This window comes from Pan paniscus, chromosome 18, assembly GCF_029289425.2.
Source record: "Pan paniscus chromosome 18, NHGRI_mPanPan1-v2.0_pri, whole genome shotgun sequence".
In the NCBI taxonomy this organism is placed as follows: domain Eukaryota; kingdom Metazoa; phylum Chordata; class Mammalia; order Primates; family Hominidae; genus Pan; species Pan paniscus.
In genome coordinates, this window is record NC_073267.2 from 21,040,204 (window position 1) to 21,064,217 (window position 24,014).

Consider the following 24,014-nt stretch of genomic DNA (forward strand, 5'->3'; position numbering starts at 1 on the left):
TCCTTCTGTCTGTCTGTCTTCGTATTTATATATTTAACTACCTACCTACCAAACATTTACATAGTGTTTACTTGGGTATTATTCTGGGCACTTTATAAATATTACCTAATTTAACTTACATCGCAACCCTACAAAGTAGAAAATCATAGTATCCCCGTTGTATTAGGCTAGGCTAGGCTAGGTTGCAGTTATAAACAATACCAAAATACCAGTGGCTTAACCCAATAACAGCTTACTTCTTGCTCACAAAAAGACTTTTGTAGGTTGGACAGCCCTCTTACCTCTGAGGTCACTGATGCAAAGGAAGAAAAGAATGTAGGAGGTCCCTCAACTCTTAACCTTCTCAGTCTAGAAGGTTCTTAACCTTCTCACCTCTCTTTACAGAGCATGGCTTCAAGCCAGTTGCAGGGGAGGCAGGGATACATAAAGGAACATGTGGATATTGGTGAACACTAGCTGTTCTGGGCACAGGCTTTTTTTTTTTTTTTTTTTTTGAGAAGGAGTCTATCTCTGTCATCCACGCTAGAGTGCAGTGGCACGATCTAGGCTCACTGCAATCTCTGCCTCCCCATTTCAAGCAATTCTCCTGCCTCAGCCTCCCAAGTAGCTGGGCTATAGGCACCCAACACCATGCCTGACTAATTTTTGTATTTTTATTAAAGATGGGGTTTCACTATGTTAGCCAGACTGGTCATGAACTCCTGACCTCAGGTGATCCACCTGCCTCGGCCTCCCAAAGTGCTGGGATTACAGGCATGAGCCACTGCACCTGGCCCACAGGCATATTTCTAAGAAAGAACTGAGGCAGAGAGAAATTAAGTCTTTGCCCAGGATCTCAAACCAGTGCATAGCAGAGGCAGGATTTGAACATAAGCAACCTGGCTGCAGAGTCTATGCACTGTTAAGAGTGTGGCTAATTACTCTGCTCTACTTCCCCTTCTGTCACCTGGTCCTTAAAGTGATCAGTACTGAGACTGGGAGAAACCTGGCTGTGTGAGACAGCTTGAAAGATGCCATGTCCCGGGCACGGTGGCCACGCCTAGAATCCCAGCACTTTGGGAGACCAAGATGGGCAGATCACCTGAGATCAAGACTTTGAGACCATCCTGGCCAACATGGTGAAACTCCGTCTCTACTAAAAATACAAAAAAATTACCCAGGCTTTGTGGTGCACGCCTGTAATACGCCAGCTACTTGGGAGGCTGAGGCAGCAGAATTGCCGGAACCCGAGAAGCAGAGGTTGCAGTGAGCCGAGATGGTGCCACTGCACTCCAGCCTGGGTGATAGAGCGAGCCTCCATCTCAAAAACAAACAAACAGAGAAACAAAAAACGATCTGCCACGTACTCTAATTGAAGTGTGATGAGGGTGTTTTTGTTCTTACCTTTTAACAGGGGTAGATGATGTCATATCTCCCGTCGGCCTTAGTCCTGTTTATTAATCCAGCACCATCCTCTTTTGTAGTATATAGTCATGACTCAACCAGCCAATCAGAGGCAATGAAATTATTTTCTAGCACATTAAGAAGAGAAAAAGTTTAAATTTCTATTTAGGCCAAAAAGAATGGCCCTGAGAATTGGTCAGATTCATTTGCAAAAATAAATAACTAAATGAGCACGAAGAGCAAAAGTGCACCACTGCCTTTCTGGTCTCATGTCCCAGAAGGGAAGGCTCATGAAAGACATCATTAAAACTGAGACCTTCAATGAAACAAAGATTGTGTTTTTGAAAAGAAAAGGTTGCTTTGGGTGAAATGTCTCTTCAGCTAAGTTTTATCCTTGAAACAAAAAAAAAGGTGGGGGGCTGGGGGAACCTATGATATGTTCATGTTGATGAAAGGTATCTTGTGACCAAAAACAGAGGTGAAAACAAAAGTGTCACCGTGTCGTTTGAGGACAAGCTCCAGTCGCATGATGATCTATTTGTGCTGAGGCTGATAGTGGAACTGAAAATGCTCCTACCTTCAGAGTGGCACAAAAAACTGCATTTCGTACTAAAGATTATAATTAAATGGTGGCACGGCAGAAAATTTGCTGTCATGCCCTCTTGATAGAAAAAAAAATCCTTTTAATTTATTTTGTCTTATAGAAGAGTAGATTTCTGTGTCAGTAATTTCGGAGGCCAGAGAGTCCCAAGAGGATAGTAAATCATCTTTGCTTTTTATATTCACATTCATCTTCAAATAGAGGGAGGAAGGAAAGCTGTTTCCTGAATTTGGGACGTGCTGAGATGTATAAGTTCTCTAGTGCCTCTCTTTTGCTGGAGGTTTGACATGTGGGTGGCCCTTTCTCAGGGGCACTCAGTACTGCTTCCGTTCTTTCTTCCTGCTGTTTCTCCATGGCTGTTTAAGAACCAGTTCAGGGCCGGGCATGGTGGCTCATGCCTGTAATCCCAGCACTTTGGGAAGCCAAGACTGGCAGATGACTTGAGGTCAGGAGTTCGAGAGCAGTCTGGCCAACGTGGTGAAACCCCATCTCTACTAAAAAAATGCAAAAATTAGCTGGGCGTGGTGGTGCACACCTGTAGTTCCAGCTACTCTGGAGGCTGAGGTGGGAGAATTGCTTCAACCCGGGAGGCGGAGGTTGCAGTGAGCTGAGATCGCGCCATTGCACTCCAGCCCGGGTGACAGTGCAGGACTCTGTCTCAAAAAAAAAGAGAACCAGTTCAGAGAGCCTGTGCGAAGCAGTATGGCAGGCACATCTGGGCTCCAATCTTAGTCCCACCATTTAGTAAAGCGTTTTCCCTGAGTTCTATGAGCTGTTGTAGAAAATTATTGAACTTGAGGAGGGGGTTGTGGGAGCCCCCAATTTGTAGCCAAGTCAGACAGAAGTGTGAGTAACCTGGAGACCCATTCCTTGTGACTGGCATCTGTAGTGGAGAGCATTCTTGAGGGACTAAGCCCTTATCCTGTGGGCTCCCTGTGGGCCTTCTGTGGGGTCTGCACTAACTGTGGGCAGTTAGTGTCAGAGTTAAATTAAATTGTAGTGCCTGTAATCCCAGCACTTTGGGAGGCCGAGGCGGGAGGATTGCTTAGGGTTAGGAGTTTGCAACCAGCTTGGGCAACATAGTGAGACCCCTATCTCTACAAAACATTTTTAAATTAGCTGGGTGTGATGGCAGACACTTGTAGTCCCAGCTACTCCAGAGGCCAAGGGGAGAGTATCACTTGGACCTGGGAGATGGAGCCTGCAGCGAGCCATTAGCATACCACTGCACTCCTGCCTGAGTAACAGAGTGACACCCTATCTCAAAAAAAAAAAAACAAAATAAAAAATAAATTGTAGGACGCCCAGTTGGTATCTGCAGAGAGCTGGAGAACTGCTTGGTGTGAAAAACCCACACATTTGGTGTCAGAAGTCTTTCGAGTAGAGAAACAAAGGTTTTTCCTTTTAGTGCCCTCAAGATGTCCACATCCAATTCCCAGACCTTGTAAATATATATGTTCCCTTATATGGCAGAAGGGACTTTGCATATGTGATTAAGTTAAGGATCATAAGATGGGAATTAGTATATGAGTTTCCTAGGGCTACTGCGAGAAATTACCACAAAGTTGGTGCTTAAAACAACACACACAATTTTTATTTTGAGTCAGGGTCTCACTCTGTTGCCCAGGCTGGAGTGCAGTGGTGCGATCATAGCTCACTGCAGCCTCGAACTCCTGCCCTCAAGCAGTCCTCCCACTTCAGCCTCCCAAAGTGCTGGGATTACAGATGTGAGCCACCACACCCAGCCTTCAGTGTATCTGTTAAAAAGATCAGTCCGGCAGCTGGATGGGGTATTCACTGAAATCAACCTAATAGTGCATACAGCGAGGTGACTACAGTGAAGAGATGATGCCCTCATGGAGAGGAGGAAGTAAAATAAATTGGATTTGGGACATGTTTTGAGGTTGGAACCAAGAAGACTTGCTGATGGATTGGATGTTGGGGGAGAGAGAGGAGTCAAGAATGCAACAGAGATTTCAGGCCTGAGCAACTGGCTGAATGGGATCCCTTTACTGAAACAGAGTAGGGGAAATAACAGTTCTCTTTTGAAAATTTAATGAGTACACTGAAAAATCACAAATTATTGGGAATAAAAATATGAAAAGTTTTTTCTTTTTTCCCACTAACCACCACACTATATTACATTGACTCCATCTGCCATCTGGATAGCAGCTCTTTAATAATTTTTGGCCCAATTCCATAACTTTCTGGTCACTCTCTCTTTTTAGATCATCTCATTTCACCATTAGGATTTATCCTCGTTATTTTTTTAAATCACAAGTATTTTTTTAATTTTTACTTATTTATTTATTTTATTTATTTATTTATTTTTTTGAGATGGAGTCTCGCTCTGTCGCCCAGGCTGGAGTGCAGTGGTGCGATCTCGGCTCACTGCAAGTTCCGCCTCCCGGGTTCACGCCATTCTCCTGCCTCAGCCTCCCGAGTAGCTGGGACTACAGGCACCTGCCACCACGCCTGGCTAATTTTTTGTATTTTTAGTAGAGACGGGGTTTCACTGTGTTAGCCAGGATGGTCTCGATCTCCTGACCTCGTGATCTGCCCGTCTCGGCCTCCCAAAGTGCTGGGACCTTACAGGCGTGAGCCACCGTGCCCAGCCTTATTTATTTATTTATTTATTTATTTATTTGAGATGGAGTCTCGCTCTGTCATCCAGCTGGAGTGCAGTGGTGCGCTCTCAGCTCACAGCAACTTCCGCCTCCTAAGTTCAAGTGATTCTCCTGCCTCAGCGTCCCAAGTAGCTGGGACTGTAGGCATGTGCCACCTTGCCTGGCTAATTTTTGTATTTTTAGTAGAGATGGAGTTTCACTATGTTGGCCAGGCTGGTCTTGCACTCCTGACCTCAAGTGATCTGCCGGCCTCCGCCTCCCAAAGTGCTGGGATTACAAGCATGAGCCACTGTGCCCAGCCAAAAATTTATTATGTTTTTTATAGAGACAGTGTTGCCCTGGCTGGTCTTGAACTTCTGACCTCAAGCCATCCTCCCTCCTTGGCCTCTCTAAGTGCTGGGATTACAGGCATGAGCCACTGCACCTGGCCCATCCTGTTTATTTTTAAATCCTTAGTCTTCAGTCTCCAGCTGGATATAAAACCCATCTTTCCCCAGCTCCAGCCACAACTAACTGTCTACGATTCAGGGGTCCCAGAACTTGGAAGGGGAAGGAAATTCCCTCTTTATTTTCACTAATCTGTCACTTAAATCCAGCGTCTCCTTTAAGTATGAATGTGGACAGCAAACCTCAGTAGTTTCCATAGTATCTGTGAGTTTGTCCCTGACAGCAATCACAGATATTCTCCTGTCACATTACAGTTGTTGCAGAGATCGAGAAATACCATTTACACTTGTCACACCTTTCAAATTACAGTAGTTAATTGGCCTGCTATTAGCTCTTGTTATTTACTGCATAATTTAGAAGCACATATATTACTATATCAGCAGCTCTTGTTTTAATATTTTGATACTTTTATTTCAATATAATTGGTTTGCTGTAATCCTATGTATTTACTTTCATGTTGTTAAAAACATTATTGTGAGAAGGAATCCAAACCGCCAAAGTAGAAAGGGATCCGTGACACAAAAAAATGAAGATCCCCTGTGAGAGGTTTGAAAAGGGTGGGGAGGTAGGTGGTCTGCTCTTCTGAACATCCCCCTTGCCTGGGCCCACCCTTTAAATCCAGGAGAGGGAGACTGGGGAGTAGGTGGGTCTCCTTAAATTTTTCCTTTAGTCACACTAGAGAAAATGTGTAATCAGTTACAAAGACGTTAAATAATACCACAATCTGGGAATATTTTATCAAGAAATATCAAGTATCACAGCCTTGTTTTTTTAAAAAATGGTTATATCTGAAACCCACATGGGAGCATGTGGTCTTGCACTTCGCTGCTTGGCGAGTTCTGCTATCTGGACACGTATGCAGCTTCAGTGATGGGGTTGGTTAAATGGGACTCAGCTCTGTGTGTAACTAGGAGAATGATTCAGCCTGATGCTGGAGTAATAACCGCTTGTTGATCTCCCAGGGTAGAGATTAGTGAAGGGGCCAAAGCAACATCATATCCTGGTAACCATGATTTCTAAATATGCTTTAGGCTACAGAGAGTAAAGCTCTGCAGGTTTTGGAGCTGTTCGTGTGTTCACAGAAGGCTGGAATTGAAAGAATCCTATGAGATTCCATCCTAACGGCTAGTCACCATATGTCTGGGAGTACCATTCCAGATAACCTCTGTTGTACTTTTTAGAAATATTTTAAGTTTGTAAGTCAATAATGTGATGCCTCGGCAGGGCGTGGTGGCTCACGCCTGTAATCCCAGCACCTTGGGAGGCTGAGGCAGGTGGATCACTTGAGGTCAGGAGTTTGAGACCAGCCTGGCCAACGTGGTGAAACCCCATCTCTACTAAAAATACAAAAATTAGCTGGGTGTGGTGGCAGGCGCCTGTAATCCCAGCTACTCGGGAGGCTGAGGAAGGAGAATTACTTGAACCCGGGAGGCAGAGGATGCAGTGAGCCGAGATCGTGCCACTACACTCCAGCCTGGGTGACAGAGTGAGACTCCGCCTAAAACAATAAAAAAAAAAAGAATGTGATGCCTCAGTATAGAGCATTTGGGAACCCAGTTAGGATGGAAAGCGAGGACTGGGTAAGGTCTCTTTTGCTGACTGTGACAAGTGGCCGTTATCAAATACTGGTGTATTGCAAAACTTCATGAGGATTGATTTACAGCATGTGCCATCTTTGTAAATGGCTTTACATCTGGGTTGTGCTTTCATGTTCCAAGAAAACAACTTAATCTCTTAGTTAATGAAAAGTGGAAGGCCGGGCATGGTGGCAGGTGCCTGTAATCCCAGCTACTCAGGAGGCTGAGGCAGGAGAATTGCTTGAACCTGGGAGGCGGAGGTTGCAGTGAGCCGAGATCGCACCATTGCACTCCAGCCTGGGCAACAGAGTGAGACTCCATCTCAAAAAGAAAAAGAAAAGAAAAGTGAAGAGCCTGGGCACAACCTGGGCAACATAGTGAGACCCTGTCTCTACAAAAATACCAAAAAAAAAAAATTAGCTGGGAATGGTGGTGTGTACCTGTAATCTCTGCTGTTTAGGAGGCTGAGGTGGGAGGATGGCTTGAGCCCAGGAATTTGAGGCTGCAGTGAGCTATGATCATGCCACTACACTGCAGCCTGGGTGACAGAGCAAGACCCTGTCAAAAAAAGAAAAGAGAAAGAGAGAAAGAAAAGTGGATAGAATTTTGATTCCAAAATTTCATTTTCAATCTCAAGCAAGCTTTCTTCCTTTCTTTATTCTGATTAAATGTGTTTTTTGATGACACCTCTCTAATTGTCTTTGAACTGGATGAAGAAATTGATCAAGACTAACATCTCAGATTTTCTTATTATGTATTTTGTTAGCATGCTGTATCTTCATGTCCTGCAAATCTTTCACTTTGCATCTAAAAAAGGGAAAAGAAGCATGTGTATGCACACACATGTGCACATACATTTATATATACACAACACAATCAGAAAAATAAATTTTTGTTCCTTCTCAGAATTATAGCATTGATTCTTCTTCTTCTTTTTTTGTGTGTGTGTGTGTGTGAGACGGAGTCTTGTTGTGTTGCGCAGGCTGGAGTGCAGTGGTGCGATCTCGGCTCACTGCAACCTCTGCCTCCTGGGTTCAAGCGATTCTCCTGCCTCAGCCTCCTGAGTAGCTGGGGTTACAGGTGTCCGCCACTACGCCCAGCTAATTTTTGTGTTTTTAGTAGAGATGGAGTTTCACCATATTGGCCAGGCTGGTCTCGAACTCCTGACCTCAGGTGATCCACCCACCTCGGCCTACCAAAGTGCTGGGATTACAGGCGGGAGCCACCGCGCCTGGCCAGCATTGATTCTTACGGTTCAAATGTATTCACATTTGAGAAAAAAAGGAGGAGGACATGACAAATGAGTATTACTAGTATAACAATTCTCCTTGGAAACATACCCAGCAGTGCTATCGTGCCCGTCTGAACATGCAAAAACGTCTGCTTTGGGGATGTCTGATTTAAGCACTTTAAGGCCTCAGCTGTCTCCTTCTGTGATTGACGTGTTCATCTCTCCCCTCCCTAGTTCCCTGGTGTTGAGCAGTCGCCTCTTTATTTTTATTTGACCTTAAGCCAGTTGCACTGATTCCAAGAGAGGGAAAAGGGCCTGGCGTGGCTTCTCTGCCTTCAAGCTGGCCTGCTGAAATGATTGATAATTCCCAGGACTACTCTTCGAAGAGTAAGTCCTTTTCATTTGGCCTGATTCACCATGGCTTTCTCATACTTATTCTTGGTTTGGGAACTAGACAGCGCCCCATTATCTAGCTATGAAAGCAGGGATGTCACTAAAGGTGGCCTCTTATTACTGCTTAAAGGCCTATTAGAAATCTCATTTTGCTTTTTGGAGATGTCGTTGTGATGCATAGCGGTTCAGGGTTTCATTACTGGTGAAAGCCCTCTGTTTGGGCTCACCCATTGTGTTCTGAGATTTGCAGTTCTGTTTTCCTGCTGCTGTTCCGAAACAGGAATACTGTTACTTTGAGGATTTCATGACATCAGTTGTGAAAAACATACTTAAAGCAGGAAAATTGCCGCTGAACAGAAAGGCGCTATCAAATCTCCCCTCCAACACAAGTGACAAACTCTACTCTGTTTAGCCTTCCTGACATAGGATTCCCTGCGGAGGTTCAGATAAATGAATATCTGCCAAGTTATTACTGTAAAGTTCAACAAAGAGGGCGTTTTGTATGATTCTGCACCCTCCCTGCCCCCATTTTTTTTTTTCTTCGAAGCAAATGATTGTGTCTTCTCCTTAACACTCAGCAGCTGCTAGACCCTGACTTCGATGCTACTGACCTTGTGAGCTGGCCCCATCTTCTCTCTGGGCCACTGTTTCCTGGGCAGTTTGCATTCTCAGCTGGAAATGCTCAATGACCTTGAACACAGAGTCCCTTTACCCCTCTGTGCCTCAGTTGTTTCAACTCTAAAGAAAGGGTAACAACTCATTCTTCATGTTGTGTGGATTTAACAAAATCACGTGTATAAAATGCTTAACACACAGCTGGGCAGAGAGGCAACTACTCACTCCACAAGTATTTGTTGAGTGTGCCTACTATGTGCCAGACATTGTCCTAAGTGCTGGAGATACCAAGAGGAGCAAACACAGGACCAGTGTCTACTCTTGTGGAGCTTTCAGACCAGTACAAGATTTGAGCATTAATTAGATAATTACAAGGGCTTCTATCTCCAAACTGGGCCAAGGACCAGGAAGGAAGATTACACAGAAGCTTCCTGGGGCCCTGATGTAATCAAAGGACATTTTTCAATTACATTTTTTTCTTTTTGAGATGGAGTCTTGCTCTGTTGCCCAGGCTGGAGTGCAGTGGCACGATCTTGGCTCACTGCAACCTCTGCTTCACAGGTTCAAACAATTGTCCTGCCTCACCCTCCCAAGTAGCTGGGATTACAGGCACACACCACCACGGCTGGCTAAATTTTGTACTTTTAGTAGAGATGGGGTTTCACCATGTTGGCCAGGCTGGTCTCGAACTCCTGACCTCAGGTGATCCACCCGCCCCGGCCTTCCAAAGTGCTGGGATTACAGGCCCATGAGCCACGGCGCCCCACCTCAATAACATTTGAATGGAGATCAGAAGCAGTAATAAGACAAACCAGGAAAAAGAGGTGTCAGGCCTTGCACCAGCCCCAAGGTGCATTTGAGCAAATTAGAAAAAGGTATCCTCACCTTAGGGCAGATGTGGCCACACACCCAGGAGCAGAGCATGTGCTGGGTTTTAGCACCCTTTGGCCGATCTGCTGGGTGCCCTTGAGCAGAGAACAACCAGGACCTCTGTACAGGGTGCCCCTGGCTAGGGGTATACTGGAGGCAGAGGAAAGCACCTTAGCAAAGGCCCTGAGGTGGGAGAAGCAGACACATTTGAGGAGCTGCCAAGTGCCAGTGAGGCAGGAGAATAGGGTCTGGAGGCAGGGAACCAAAGGCTGTCTCACACTGACATCCTAGAACTAAATTGAAAAGAAAACCCTAACTTTCCACGCCTAAGTAACAAAAGGACCAGAGGCTACTCCCTTTTCAACTCCCAAAATTCCCTGCACAGCTGATGGGAAATTGGCTGTCCGCAACCAATCAGACTGATTGCCGGCCGAGTCTTTGTTTGCATAGAAGTATAACTTTATAACTTCACTTCAGCCTCTGGTTGGCTGCTTTCTACAACCAATCAGACTGATTGCTGGCTACCACTTACTTCATTTACATGAGGTGAGCATGAAGTGGCCAAAGGGAAACTTCTAGGGGGTATTTGGACCCAAGAAGATTCTGTATCCTGGCTCTTGAGCCGCTGCTTGGGTCCGCTCCCACACTGCGGAGTGTACTTTTGTCCTTTCGTTTTCAATAAATCCCTGCTTTCGTTCTTTTGTTGCTTCATTCTTTCTTTGCTTTGCTGGGCGTTTTGTACAATTCTTTGTTCAAAACACCAAGAACCTGGACAACTTGCAGTCACGACCCTCTACCAGTGACACCCGCAGGGCCGGAGCATGAGGAGCAAGGCTGCTGGGAGGGGATCCAGAAAGTTCTCAGTAAATATCAGCCAGTGAGAATGCATTAGAGCATCATTCCCATGAATTCACTGCCAACACACCAAGGTCTCCTTAAAAACACCAAGGTCTCTCTAGAAGCTGTTGAATTTTAACTAGCGAAGGGAAATTACTTCAGGGATGTGATTTGTTGGTGTCACACAACTGAGATATAGAGAATCAGGACAGTGGATGAGGAGAGACATTTAATGTGGAAAACAGGGAGCCCGGGCTGGGCGGGTGGCTCATGCCTGTAATTCCAGTGCTTTGGGAGGCCGAGGTGGGAGGATTGCTTGAGGCCAAGAGTTGGAGACCACATAGCGAGACCCTGTCTCTACAGTTTTAAGAAAATTTACTTAAAAAATGTAAAAGAGGCTGTGCACGGTGGCTCATGCCTGTAATCCCAGCACTTTGGGAGGCAGAGGTGGGTGGATCACCAGAGGTCGGGAGTTCGAGACCAACCTGGCCAACACAGTGAAACCCCATCTCTACCAAAAAATACAAAAATTGGCCGGGCATTGTGGCGTGCTCCTGTAGTCCCACTACTCAGGAGGCTGAGGCAGGAGGATCGCTTGAACCTGGGAGGCAGAGGTTGCAGTGAGCCGAGATTATGCCACTGTACTCTAGCCTGGGGGACAGAGTGAAACTTCATTGAAAGAAAGAAAGAAAGAGAGAAAGAGAGGAAGAAGGGAAAGAACGGAAAGAAAGGGGAAAAAAAGGAAGAAATGGAAGAATCACTGAGAAAAGAAAGAGAGAGAGAGAGAAGGGAGGGAGGGAGGGAGGATGGAGGGAAGGAAGGAAGGAAGGAAAGAAAGAAAAGGGGAGGGGAGGGGAAGGGAAGGGAAGAAAGGAAAGAAAAAGGAAGAAATGGAAGAATCCCCTTTACTTGGTCTCTTAGAAAGGACCTGTCCAGCCAGAAAACCAGAGCCTGGCAAAAGCACTGCACTCAACTGCTGATAACTTCTGTGTTCTTTGTGGCTTTGATTTCTTTGGTTCTGGAAGAATTCAAAAGAGCATTCATTCATTTAAACAAATAGACTATATCAAGCTTTTCTTTTTCTTTTTTTAAGTCAGAGTTTTTGGAGGGAAATGAAACCCTTGTATCCTGGAGAATCATGCACTGTTGCCAGTTAGCTTTGCAGTCTGTGGCAGGCCGGGCATCTGCATGTTTGCCCAGTGGAGGCTTGGTGTGTCAGCACTCCATGATAAGGGATGCTTGGGCTTTGGGATTGTACGGATCTGGGCACAGATCCTCACTAGGCACCTACAAGCTGTGTGACCTTGGGCAGGTTAGTCAACCTGTCTGTGCCGTGAGTTACTGTAAGCTCTAGCTGTTATTTGGGAGAGTTTTGAGGCCAGGGCACTTGGGAGTCCCTTACTTGCAAAGTCATTTCTGGGGATGCTGTACTGGGAGCAGCCTCCATGTGATCCATGTCCTTCGAGGGTTTCTTTCTTTTATATCTGAACAGTCTTGGCCTTTGCTTTTCAGACGTAGCTATGCTTTACTTTGGGGGAAACATAAAGAACCTGAATTAAGACAGATTTGTAAGACCTTGTCATTGGTTAGTGCCTCTGTTAAATTTTTAGTCTTGATTTTTTAATGTGGTATCTTTGATTTTTAAAAAAATCCCATGATATGAAAAATCCCACAAGAGCAGACACTATCAACTGATCCAGCACTTGAGATATTTTATTTCTTACTAAGAATTACTGTTTAAGTATTTTTTTCTAAGCAGAAACAATAATCCACAGCAGATTCATCTTTAAAAAAAAAAAAAAAGAAGCAGCAGTGAAACCAACCCAATCGTCCCATAGTTTTTGTTGTTGTTGTTGTTTTCAGATCAACATAGAAATTGACTTTTCTGGTCTTAAAGCTTAAAACTTAATTTATCTGAGTTCCTTCCTCAGGGAAGGACCCCCAGGCCTCTTAGGAAAAAAAAGGATCAAAGAACTGAAACTCATCAGATCACCACATCTAGACAATGAGATGCCAGAGCCCTCATTCATCATGATTGCTTCCTTGCTCCTCCCTAGTTCTTGTTTTCTTACACATTGTCACATTTCTTCCCTGCTGTATAAACCCCTAGTTTTTGTCTGTCTGGGAGGTGGATTTGAGACTGATCCCATCTCCTCCTGGCTGCAGCACTCGATTAAGATTAGAGCCTTCTTCCCTGGTAATACTCATCAGTTCAGTAATTGGCATTCTGTGTGGTGAGCAGCAAGACCTACACCAAACCCTTGATGTTTCTGTAACAACAGCAGAACTTAAAAATGTGCTTGAATTTAAACCACATTAACCTGGAATGCATACTAATCAGAGATAAATTCCAGTATTCCTTTCAGGAAAGAGAGGAACTGCAGTCCTTAATTTCAATGGAAAGTTGGAGAAAGAGCTCTTTATTATGTCTCAGTCATACTGCAGTACATAAAGGCGGCTGCTCCTCTGTCTCTTGCATTGTATCCAAATAGTCTCATGTCAGTAATATGTATGTTGCACCTTCAGGACTAAAATGCAAGAATAGCAGCCTGAGTCCTTCAAAAGAAGAATAGGCTAACAATGATTTAAGATTATGCTGTTTTTTTAAAAAAATCCTTCCCAGATTTTAAAATAATAAATGCTAACTCAAGCATACACTTTTCTATCTAAAATGACACTGTTGCCTGCTAAGAAAGGGGATGGATGAAGCACTTAATCAGAGAGGTCATTATGTTGTCAAAGGCAATGCCAAGGCTGAAGGACTGGATTCTCATGGGCATATAACCATTTTATTGCTTTTCAGCCCACGGCCGCCAATCCCACTCTCGCTCCTGCTGACAGAAGAGGAAGCAGCCCTCTACATTCAATCCTTCTGGAGAGCCTGTGTGGTAAGAATCATATGCGACTGTGGTATTTGATTTAATGGGGAACTTTTGTGAGGTGGAGGGTCCAGGGTAAACCTTAGATGAGTTAGGAACAGGATATTATAGCTAACATCCAGACCTCAGAAATAGGATTCTCTGTAAAATGGGTCTTAAAGAGTGATTTAGAATTTTTACTGAAACTGGCTGGGCATAGTAGCTCATGGCTGTAATCCCAGAACTTTGCAGGGGCCAAGGTGGGAGGATCACTTGAGCTCAGGAGTTCAAGACCAGCCTGGGCAACATGACGAAACCTCGTATCTGCCAAAAAAAAAAGAAAAAGAAAAAAAAATACAAAACTTAGCCCATGTGGCGCACATCTGTAGTCTAGCTGCTGTTGGGAGGCGGAGGTGGGAGGATGGCTTGAGCCCAGGACGCAGAGGTTGCAGTAAGTGGGGATTGTGCCACTGCACTCCAGCCTGGGAGACAGAGAGATACCCTGTCTCCAAAAAAAAAAAAAAAAAAAAAAACACAAAGACTTTTTACCAAAACTTATTTTGTAGTTATTAAAAGTACTGTCTTAACCTTTTAAAGTTGGGTTGACTGGCCTGTATTGATATATACAAAGAAAAAACTACATTGTCATTTTAGAAAAAAAAACTAGAAAATTCAGGTAAGTCGAATAAAATAAATAAAAATTTTTGAGTCACTGATAACTCCGTCACCAAAAGATAATTATTGTTAACATTTTGGTATAAAACTACAAACTTTAAAAATCGGAATTCACATAGTGACATATAAATACTTAACATAGAAAATAGCCTCTGCCTTTATAACTTGTCTTTTTTAACCATTTTTGTATTTGAGACTTTGAGGTTATTTACAGTATTTTTTATTGTTGTAATAAATGCTGCAGTAGACACCTTTGTGCAGTCATTTTTGCGCATTCGTCTGCTCATTTGTATAGGAGAATCCTAGAAGTGGAATTTCTAGATGAAAAGGTAAGCTTTTTTTAAAGCTCCTGATCCTGGCTGGGCAAGATGACTCATGCCTGTAATCCCAGCACTTTGGAGGGACAAGGTAGGAGGATCTCTTGAGGCAGGAGTTAGAGACCAGCCTGGGCAACATAGTGAGACCCTGTCTCTACAAAAAAATACAAAAATGGGCCAGGTGCAGTGGTGGGCATCTGTAGTCCCAGCCAATTGGGAGGCTGAGGCAGGAGGATCACTTGAGCCAAAGAGGTCAAGGCTGCAGTGAGATATGATTGTGCCACTGTACTCCAACGTGGGTGACAACTGGGTGACAAAGCAAGACCCTGTCTCAAAAAAAAAAAAAAACTCCTGATAATATTGTCTTGTGGAAGAAGTTCTCACCAAATACATATGAGAGTAGCATGTGTATCTCATTCCAAAAAGTATACAACCTCTCCAATTATTTGGCAATTAGTGTATCAATGTTAACAAGCTTCCATGAAGCTCCCATTCTAGGTAGCAAGATGACTTTCCCCAAATCTGAGCATCAGATATCATGGAATGAGCTTACATTTAACATCAGCAGTGGCAAACACTGCCAGAGGGAAAGGTCCCAGTGGATTTCCATAGAGGCCAAAGCTCTTCATACTCCATACACAGCTGATGTAGGAAAAAGAGACTCTGATAAACACACCAGCAAAAAGCTATCAGTTAAGAAGTTGGATTAATCCTAACAAGCTACAATTAATCAACAAATATTTGCTACATGCCCATTAGTGGAACTGTCCCTGAACACAAGAGCTTACTGTATGAGTCAATATTGTCCAGTTATTCCATTCCTTTTGTACATGGTACATTCCAGAAACCATGGGCTAAAGGGAAGTGTGAAAGTTAAGTAACATATTTGTACATTAAAGGAGCAGTCTATGCCCAAAGAGTTAAAACAAACAAACAAACAACAACAAAAAAACCACCCTGTTACAGAAACCCCTATTATTCCCCATGATTTAGACATAGTTTTTTATAATGTAGGTTTTCAGTATTTCATACATATTTTATAAATGTGGTCTTTTTTCTTCATTGAACACCAGAAGGTTAGCTTACATCCAGGGATGTCTAACCAAAGCAAAATATTCCTGGCGTTCAGATACTACTTGAATTCCATCTTTGATTTGTGAGACTTATACTTGTTAAACTAGAATCAGCAATTTTACTTTTCTATTTTTATGAAATGTTAAGAGCAGACTGTGAGTGGTGGCTCACACCTGTAATCCCAGCACTTTGGGAGGCCAAGGCAGGCCGATCTCTTGAGGTCAGGAGTTTGAAACCAGCCTGGCCAGCATGGTAAAACCCTATCTCTACTAAAAATACAAAAACTAGCTGGGCATGGTGGCATATGCCTGTAATCCCAGCTACTTAGGAGGCTGAGGCATGAGAATCGCTTGAACCCAGGAGGTGGAGGTTGCAGTCAGCTGAGATTGTGCCACTGCATTCCAGCCTTGGTGACAGAGTGAGACTCTGTCTCAATAAAGAAAAGGTAAGAGCAAAGTGCAATAAAATAGTCATTTTCAAGCCCGTCCTTGAAACAGGTGTGTGCTGTTTATTTCAAACGAAATCATACCCAGAAGCCCAGTATGTAACCAGTATGTAACAGTAAAAGGGGAACTGTTTGTCCTTGATTCTCCCATGGTAAGATTCCACCCACCCTCATCCTTCCACACACAAGGAGCTTTGGGATTTGTTCTTAGTGATATGAATACAGCATAAAGCAGACTGTAAGACAGCTGAATTCTACTTATCATACCAACAAACGCTGCCATATAAACAGATGTCAAAGTGGCTCGAAATTTAACTGTGGCTATAGCACCATCATCACACAATAGCTATAAATGTGTTTATAGCTAAAAAGATGTTTAGGGGGGTATCAGTGTATACTGTATGAAAGTTCAGGCTGTTCAAATCTAAACACCTCCCCTGCTAAAATCATAACCAGAGGGGGCTACAAAAGGGGGAACAATTTTGAGCCATCACTAGAAGGAAAAGATGCCTGATGTGTGGATGACCTTAGAAGGCACCACAGAAAAGAGGGACTTCCTGAGTTTTAAAGAGGAGGTGGGCACTGGTATGTCAGCTGGGACCAAGAGGGTATTCTGGGGAGAGGAAACAGCATAGATACGTTGTCAAAAGAAAAACTTTAGACAAAATTAACAGAAGTTATTTGAGCAAAGAACAATTCATGAATTAGGCAGCACTCAGAACCAGGAGAGAGGTTCAGAGAGCTCTACCCAGCAACCTAGGCAGGCCTTATTTATAGACAGAAAGTGGAAATGACATCCAGAAACAGCTTGATTGGTTACAGCTTGGCATTGCCTAATATGGACGTGGTCTCATCAGTTGGCAGCCTGCAATTGACTGAAGCTTGTCTACTGTGATTGGCTGAGACTCAGCTACTTGTTACAAAAATGTACTCTCGTAGATTGCAGTTTATGATCCATGGAGGCAGGTTTAGGCCGAATTTAATTTAATACTATTATGCCATTTTTTGTTAAAGCATATTGTATATTTTGAATACATGCACACACACACGGATAGGGAATTAGCTAAAAGGAAACAGCAATCTGACAACAGTGAGTACCTTGGGGCAGTTGGGAAAGAACTAGGAAGACTCTAGCCTTATGTATACTGAACACCTTTTTTTTTTTTTTTTTTTTGAGACGGAGTTTTGCTCTTGTTGCCCATGCTGGAGTGCGGTGGCGTGATCTCAGCTCACTGCAACCTCCACCTCCTGGGTTCAAGTGATTCTCCTGCCTCAGCCTACCGAGTAGGTGGGATTACAGGCGCCTGCCACCACACCCAGCTAATTTTTGTATTTTTAGTAGAGACGGGGGGGTTCCACCATGTTGGCCAAGCTGGTCTCGAACTCCCGACCTCAGGTGATCCACCTGCCTCGGCTTCCCAAAGTGCTGGGATTACAGGCGTGAGCCACTGCACCCGGCCACACTGAACACATTTTTTTACAAAGAGAATGTAGTATGATTTTGTTTAATTAAAAATGAACTTAAACCAGAGATCATCTCAATGGATATAGAAAATGCATTTGTTAAAAATGTTTTCATGACAAAAACACTTAACAAACTGGGAATAGAAGGGGATTTCCTCAACCTGATAAAGTTATGAAAACCACAAAGATAACATCACATTTAATGGTGAAAGACTGGATATTTCCCTCCAAGATTAGGAACAAGAGGGGGATGTCCTCTCTTGCCGCTTCACTTTAACATAGTACTGGTAGTTCTAGCCAGGAAGAGTAGGCAAGAAAAAGAAGAAAAGCATTTGGATTGGAAACAAAAAAGTAAATATATTTCCAGTCATAGGTGACATGATCTTATATAGAGAAAATTGTAAAGATTCACTAAAAACAACCTGTTAGAACTAATAAACAAGGTTGCAGGATACAAGATCAGTATACAAAATCAACTGAATTTCTATACACTTAGCAATGAACAATCTGAAAATGAAATTAAGAAAATAATTCCATTTGCAATGGCATCTAAAAGAATAAAATATTAGGAATAAATTTAACAGAAGTGCAAGGCTTGCATGCTGAAAACTACAAAACATTGAAAGATATTAAAGAAAACCTAATCAAATGGAAAGACATCCTGTGTTCATTGACTGGAAGACTTGATATTGTTAAGATAACAGTACTCCCCACATTGATCTACAGATTCAACACAATGCCTATCGAAATCTCAGTTGGGTTTTTTTTGTTTTTTTGTTTTTGTGAAATTAACAAGCCAGTCCTAAAATTCGTATGAAGATGCAAAGGGACCCAAAACAGCCAAAACAATCTTGAAAAAGAAGAACCAAGTTGGAGGACTCACCTTTCCCTATTTCAGAATTTACTGCAAAGTGCAATAATCAAAACTGAGTAGTACTAACATAAGGATAAATGTGTATATAAATGGAATAGAATTGAGAGTCCAGAAACAAACTCTTACATTTATGGTCAACTGACTTCCAACAAGGGTGCCAAGACCATTTAATGGGGGAAAGAATAGTCCTTTGAACAAATGATGCTGGAACAACTGGATATTCACATGCGGAAGAATGAAGTTAGACCCTTACTTCATATCTTATACAAAAAATTAACTCAAAATTAATTAAATATCTAAATGAAAGTGTGAAAACTATAAAAATATTAAAAGAAAGCATGGATGTAAATTTTCATGACCTTATATTAAGCAATAGTTTATATAACAAAAAGCAAAAGCAACAAAAGGAATAAAATAGATAACTTGGACTTCATCAAATTAAAAACACATTTTGTGCTTCAAAGAACATCATGAAGTGAGTGAAACAAGAACCTACAGAACGGGAAAAAATATTTGCAAGTTCAGGCATTCGATAAAGGTCCCGTATTTATAATATATAAAGAACTCTCACAACCCAACAGTAAAAGTACAAATGATCCAGTTAGAAAATTGGCGAAGGATTTGAGTAGACATCTCTCCAAAGAATATATACAAATGGCCAATAAACATGAAAAGATGCTCAACATCACTAGTCATAAGGAAATACAATCAAAACCACAATGAGATATCACTTCATATCCACTAGCATGGCTATAATCAAAAAGACAGTAACACAATAACAGGTGTTGGTGAAAATATAGAGAACTTGGAACCTCCATACACTGCTGATGAGAATGTAAAATGGTGCAGCCACTTTGGAAAAGAGTTTGGCAGTTCCTTAAAGAGTTAAACATAGAGTATCCACTTTATATCCAGCAGCTTCACTCTTAGGTATATATTTAAGATAACTAAAAAACATCTGTCCACACAAACACTTGTGCATGAATGTTCATAGAAGCATTATTCATAGTAGCCAAAAAATGGAAACAGCTCAAATGCCCATCAACTGATGAAAGGAGAAAAAAAAAATGTGGTACGTTCATATATGAAAAGAAAATACTGTTACATGCTAAAAAACGGGTGAATCCTTAAAACATTATGCTAAGTAAAACGAGGCCGGGCACAGTGGCTCATGCCTGTAATCCCAGGACTTTGGTAGGCCGACATGGGTGGATCACCTGAGGTCAGGAGTTCAAGACCAGCCTGGCCAACATGGTGAAACCCCATCACTACTAAAAAAATGCAAAAATTAGCCGGGCATGGTGGTGGGCGCCTGTAATCCCAGCTACTCAGGAGGCTGAGGCAGGAGAATTGCTTAAACCCAGGAGGCGGAGGTTGCAGAGAGCCGAGATCGCGCCATTGCACTCCAGCCTGGGCAACAGAGCATGACTCCGACTCAAAAAAAAAAAAAAAAAAACAGAAAAACATGTTATGCTAAGTAAAAGGAGGTAGAGAGAAAAGTTCGCATTTTTACATGTAAATGATTCCGCTTAAATGAAATATCCAGAATAGAGAAATCTATAGATGAAACTAGATTAGTGGTTGTCAGGGGCTGGAGAAAGGGGAGAATCAGTGACTTCAAATGGCTACAGGGCTTCTTTTTGGAGTGATAAAATGTTCTGGACTTAGAGAGTGGTGACGGTTGAACAGGTTTGTGAATATAAGAAAACCACTGAATGGTAAACTTTAAATGGGTGAATTTTGTGTCATGTGAATTATATAAGAGAAAATGAACAAATATTATGGGGAAAAATATAAAGCAAGTCATCCTTTTATTCCTTTTGACCATGTGTTCTTTCGATACAAGTTCTTGATTTTTGACCTGGTTTTGGCAGTAAAAAGTAAACGTCCTATGACTAGCAGAAGGGACTTTCGGGAATTCACGAAATGAATCTCGAAGCTTCCTTACTCTGTCCTTACCCACTGCCATGTAGGTTTTACTAGATTTGCCAGCAACAAAAACTTTTACTTATATTCTCTCAAATGCCCTGAAGGAAAAATAGAGTCTTTCTACAAGTTTTTTGTTTTTTTTTTTTTGGTGTGTGTGTGTGTATAGCAAAATGTACCTAACAGAATTTACCGTCTTAATTTTTAGGTGTACATTTCAGTGGCATTAAGTACATTCACAACATAATGCAACCATGACCACCATCCATATCCTTTTTCCTCTTTCTCAACTGAAACTATGTACCCATTCAATAATAACTTCTCATTCTCCCTCCTCCTAGCCCCTGGCAATCACCATTGTATTCTCTGTCTATGAATTTGACGACTCTAAGTATGTTATATAAAGGAGGTCATATAGTGTTTGTCTTTTTGGGACTGGCCTATTTTATGGAGCCTAATGTCCTCAAGGTTGTTACATCCATGTTGTAGCATGTGTCAGAATATTCTTCCTTTTGAAGGCTGAATAATCTTCATGCCATGAAGTTTTAAAATCCAGAAATCTGACATCTTCACCCATCTAACACAAAGCTAGCCAGACGTCTCATAAAAATATTAATATATTTTAACCAACCGCAGTAACAGAGACGTCATGTGATCTGAAAGGCTATTTGTAGTGAACCATTCTTGGTAGCTGTGATTTTGGAATTAGCATTCTAAATAGGTCCTGGATATTTATGACTACACATTAAGCACTTCTGTAGAAGTGGACATTCTCTTCGTTCATTTATTTATTTATTTATTTAGACAGGGTTTTGCTCTGTCTTACAGGCTGGAGTGCAGTGGCGTGATCTCAGCTCACTGCAACCTCTGCCTCCCGGGTTCAAGCTATTCTCCTGCCTCAGCCTCCTGAGTAGCTGGGATTACAGGTGCATACCACCACACCTGGCTAATTTTTGTAGTTTTAGTAGAGACAGTGTCTCACCATGTTGGCCAAGCTGGTCTCAAACTCCTGGCCTGAAGTGATCCGCCCTTCTCAGCCTCCCAAAGTGCTGGGATTACAGGTGTGAGTCACTGCACCCGGCCTGTTTCTTCATTCAGAATTCGAGTCTAGTGGTTGAAAAGTCAGATTGTTTGGGTGGTCAAGGCGGTAGATCACTTGAGGTCAGGAGTTTGCGACCATTGAGATCAACCTGACCAATATGGTGAAACCCCATCTCTACTAAAAATACAAAAATTAGCTGGGCGTGGTAGCGGGCACCTGTAATCCCAGCTATCGGGAGGCTGAGGCAGGAGAATCGCTTGAACCTGGAAGGTGGAGGTTGCAGTGAGCCGAGATCGTGCCATTGCACTCTAGCCTGGGGGACAAAAGCGAGACTCTGTCTCAAAGAAAGAAAGAAAGAAAAGTCAGATTGTTTCAATGTGCAAAAACTGAGTGTTAGTTTTTAATGTTGTGAATGAATTCTGGTCCTCTTCTGAAAACTCTCCTTTTCCAAGTGTGATTGGTGATAAGTCACGCACTTTTGCATCACTGGTGTTCTGTGGTTTATGAAATCTTGGATACAATTGGTAAGAAAAAAAACCTTGCTTTCTTGTGAAGTTCAAATATAAGGTTCTTATGGGCCATCATGATTGATATTTCTTTAATGATTTTAGAAGTAGAGACCAGATCAATCCACTGAATATTTATTCCGTCTAAATAAGCGCCCGTGGTGTTTTATGCCTTCTACTCATTTGTTTTGTTTTATTCTAACTCAGCAGAGTCACCCAGGGTGGCATGCATTAGCAATCCTCCCCTCGTCCCAACATCAGCTCCCCTTCCAGGCATTGTGACAACTGAGAATTACAAAGTCCATCAATCATTACCCGTTATTTGATGAACAATACAGTGCCAGGTTGCTGCAGCAGCCCCTTTGAGGCCTTGCAAAAAAAAAAAAAAAAAAAAAAAAAACCAATAAAATAAAATAACGGAGATTTCTGATCTCCACTTGCAGAGAACAATAAGAATCTGTGCATTGGGCGAACTAGGGTAAATGAGGGAACCCCCAAGGAGAAACAGCTTGGTATCAGCAGAGTACAAGGTTGAGGGTGGGACAGATCTCACCCTAGATGTGGAGGGGCTGTGGCAGCCTGGACACGTATTCCATCCTTCTGGCTATAGGACTTAGTTCATGATGGGCAGCAGACGGAAATCAGCCCAGTCAGACCTAGTGAGACTCCATTCTGGGATCCTCAGTGGAGTGGCTGGGACAGAGCAGCCCTCTTTGCACTGGGGTTACCGTGAGGCCAGACTGTCAGCACCATCTTAGCACAGTGTGAAGAGCCTGTTGGAAAAATGACCACAGAGGCAAGCAGGGGTAAGAGGCAGAGAAAGGGGCTGGGTCCTGAAGTTGTCGTTTGAGGGCCTGCATTCGCTATACCAATGAATCCCCTTAAAGATGGACTTCAGGGCGGGCACAGTGGCACACGCCTGTAATCCCAACACTTTGGGAGGCTGAGGCGGGTGGATCACTTGAGGTCAGGAGTTGGAGACCAGCCTGGCCAACATGGTGAAACCCTGTCTCTACTAAAAATACAAAAATTAGCTGGGCATGGTGGCGGGTGCCTGTAATCCCAGCTACTTGGGAGGCTGAGGCAGGAGAATCGCTTGAATCCAGGAGGAAGAAGTTTCAGTGAGCCGAGATCGTGCCATTGCACTCCAGCCTGGTGACAAAGCCAGAGTCCATCACAAAAAAAAAAAAAAATATTTCGGTCACTTACAGCCTAGAGTCCTGACAATAAAATTTTCAGTATGAAAATATGCAGACTTTTTATTACTGGCACACAAAGGAGGATATTGGCACAAAATGAAAATCTGGACCCAATGGTACAGAGCAGCCATTTCAATTTGTCCCAGGAAAAGACTGTCCTATGTCAGCTTGAGGATTGGCCATGGCTGGAGAGGAGAGCCTACCCCAACAAGCAAATTTGTCTAAAACGTATATATATTTTTTAATTGTGCAAGTAATGCATATCACTTGTGGAAAAAATAGATAATGCATATAAGTTTTGGGGTCTTTTTTTTGGACAGACAGTGTCTCACTTTGTCACCCAGGCTGGAGTGCAGTGGCGTGAACATGGCTCACTGTAGCCTCAATCTCCTGGGCTCAAGCAATCCTCCCACCCCAGCTTCCTGAGTAGCTGGGACTACAGGCATGTGCCACTATGCCTGGCTAATTAAAAAAAAAAAAAATTGGAGAAGGGATCTCACTATGTTGGCCAGGCTGGTCTCAAACTCCTGGATATAAGGGATCCTCTCACCTTGGCCTCCCAAAGTGTAGAGATTATAGGCATGAGCCACCGTGCCAAGCAATGCATATAAGCTTTTTAAAAATATATACTATTCATCCTTCTAGAATTTTTTCTATTCATATGGAAATTTCTAAAACATTTTTTACAAAATTGCAATTATAAACACTTTTTTAAGCCTACTCTCTCTCCTTAATATATACTGGGAATATCTTTCATTATTGCCACACAAAGATGTACCTCACAAATTTTAATTCTTCTATGGTATATATATATTTTTTTATTTTTTAAATTTATTTTTGAGATGGAGTTTTGCTCTGTCACCCAGGCTGGAGTGCAGTGGTGTGATCTTGGCTCACTGCAACCTCCGCCTCTGGGTTCAAGCGATTCTCCTGCCTCAGCCTTCTGAGTAGCTGGGATTACAGGCGCCCACCAACACACCCATCTAATTTTTGTAGTTTTAGTAGAGACAGGGTTTCACCATGTTGGCCAGGCTGGTCTCGAACTCCTGACCT

General features: G+C 42.8%; 1 protein-coding gene across 3 annotated transcripts in view; it reads left to right on the forward strand.

Annotated features, from left to right (window-relative positions):
- IQCK (IQ motif containing K) overlaps positions 1-24,014 on the forward strand; it is a 141,319-nt gene that overhangs the window by 57,525 nt on the left and 59,780 nt on the right. For all 3 annotated transcript variants that reach the window (XM_034939943.3, XM_034939945.3, XM_014341691.4), the window contains one exon: positions 13,385-13,469. In XM_034939943.3, coding sequence (XP_034795834.3) covers positions 13,385-13,469 — 85 coding nt within the window. The remainder of the gene's footprint in view (positions 1-13,384; positions 13,470-24,014) is intronic.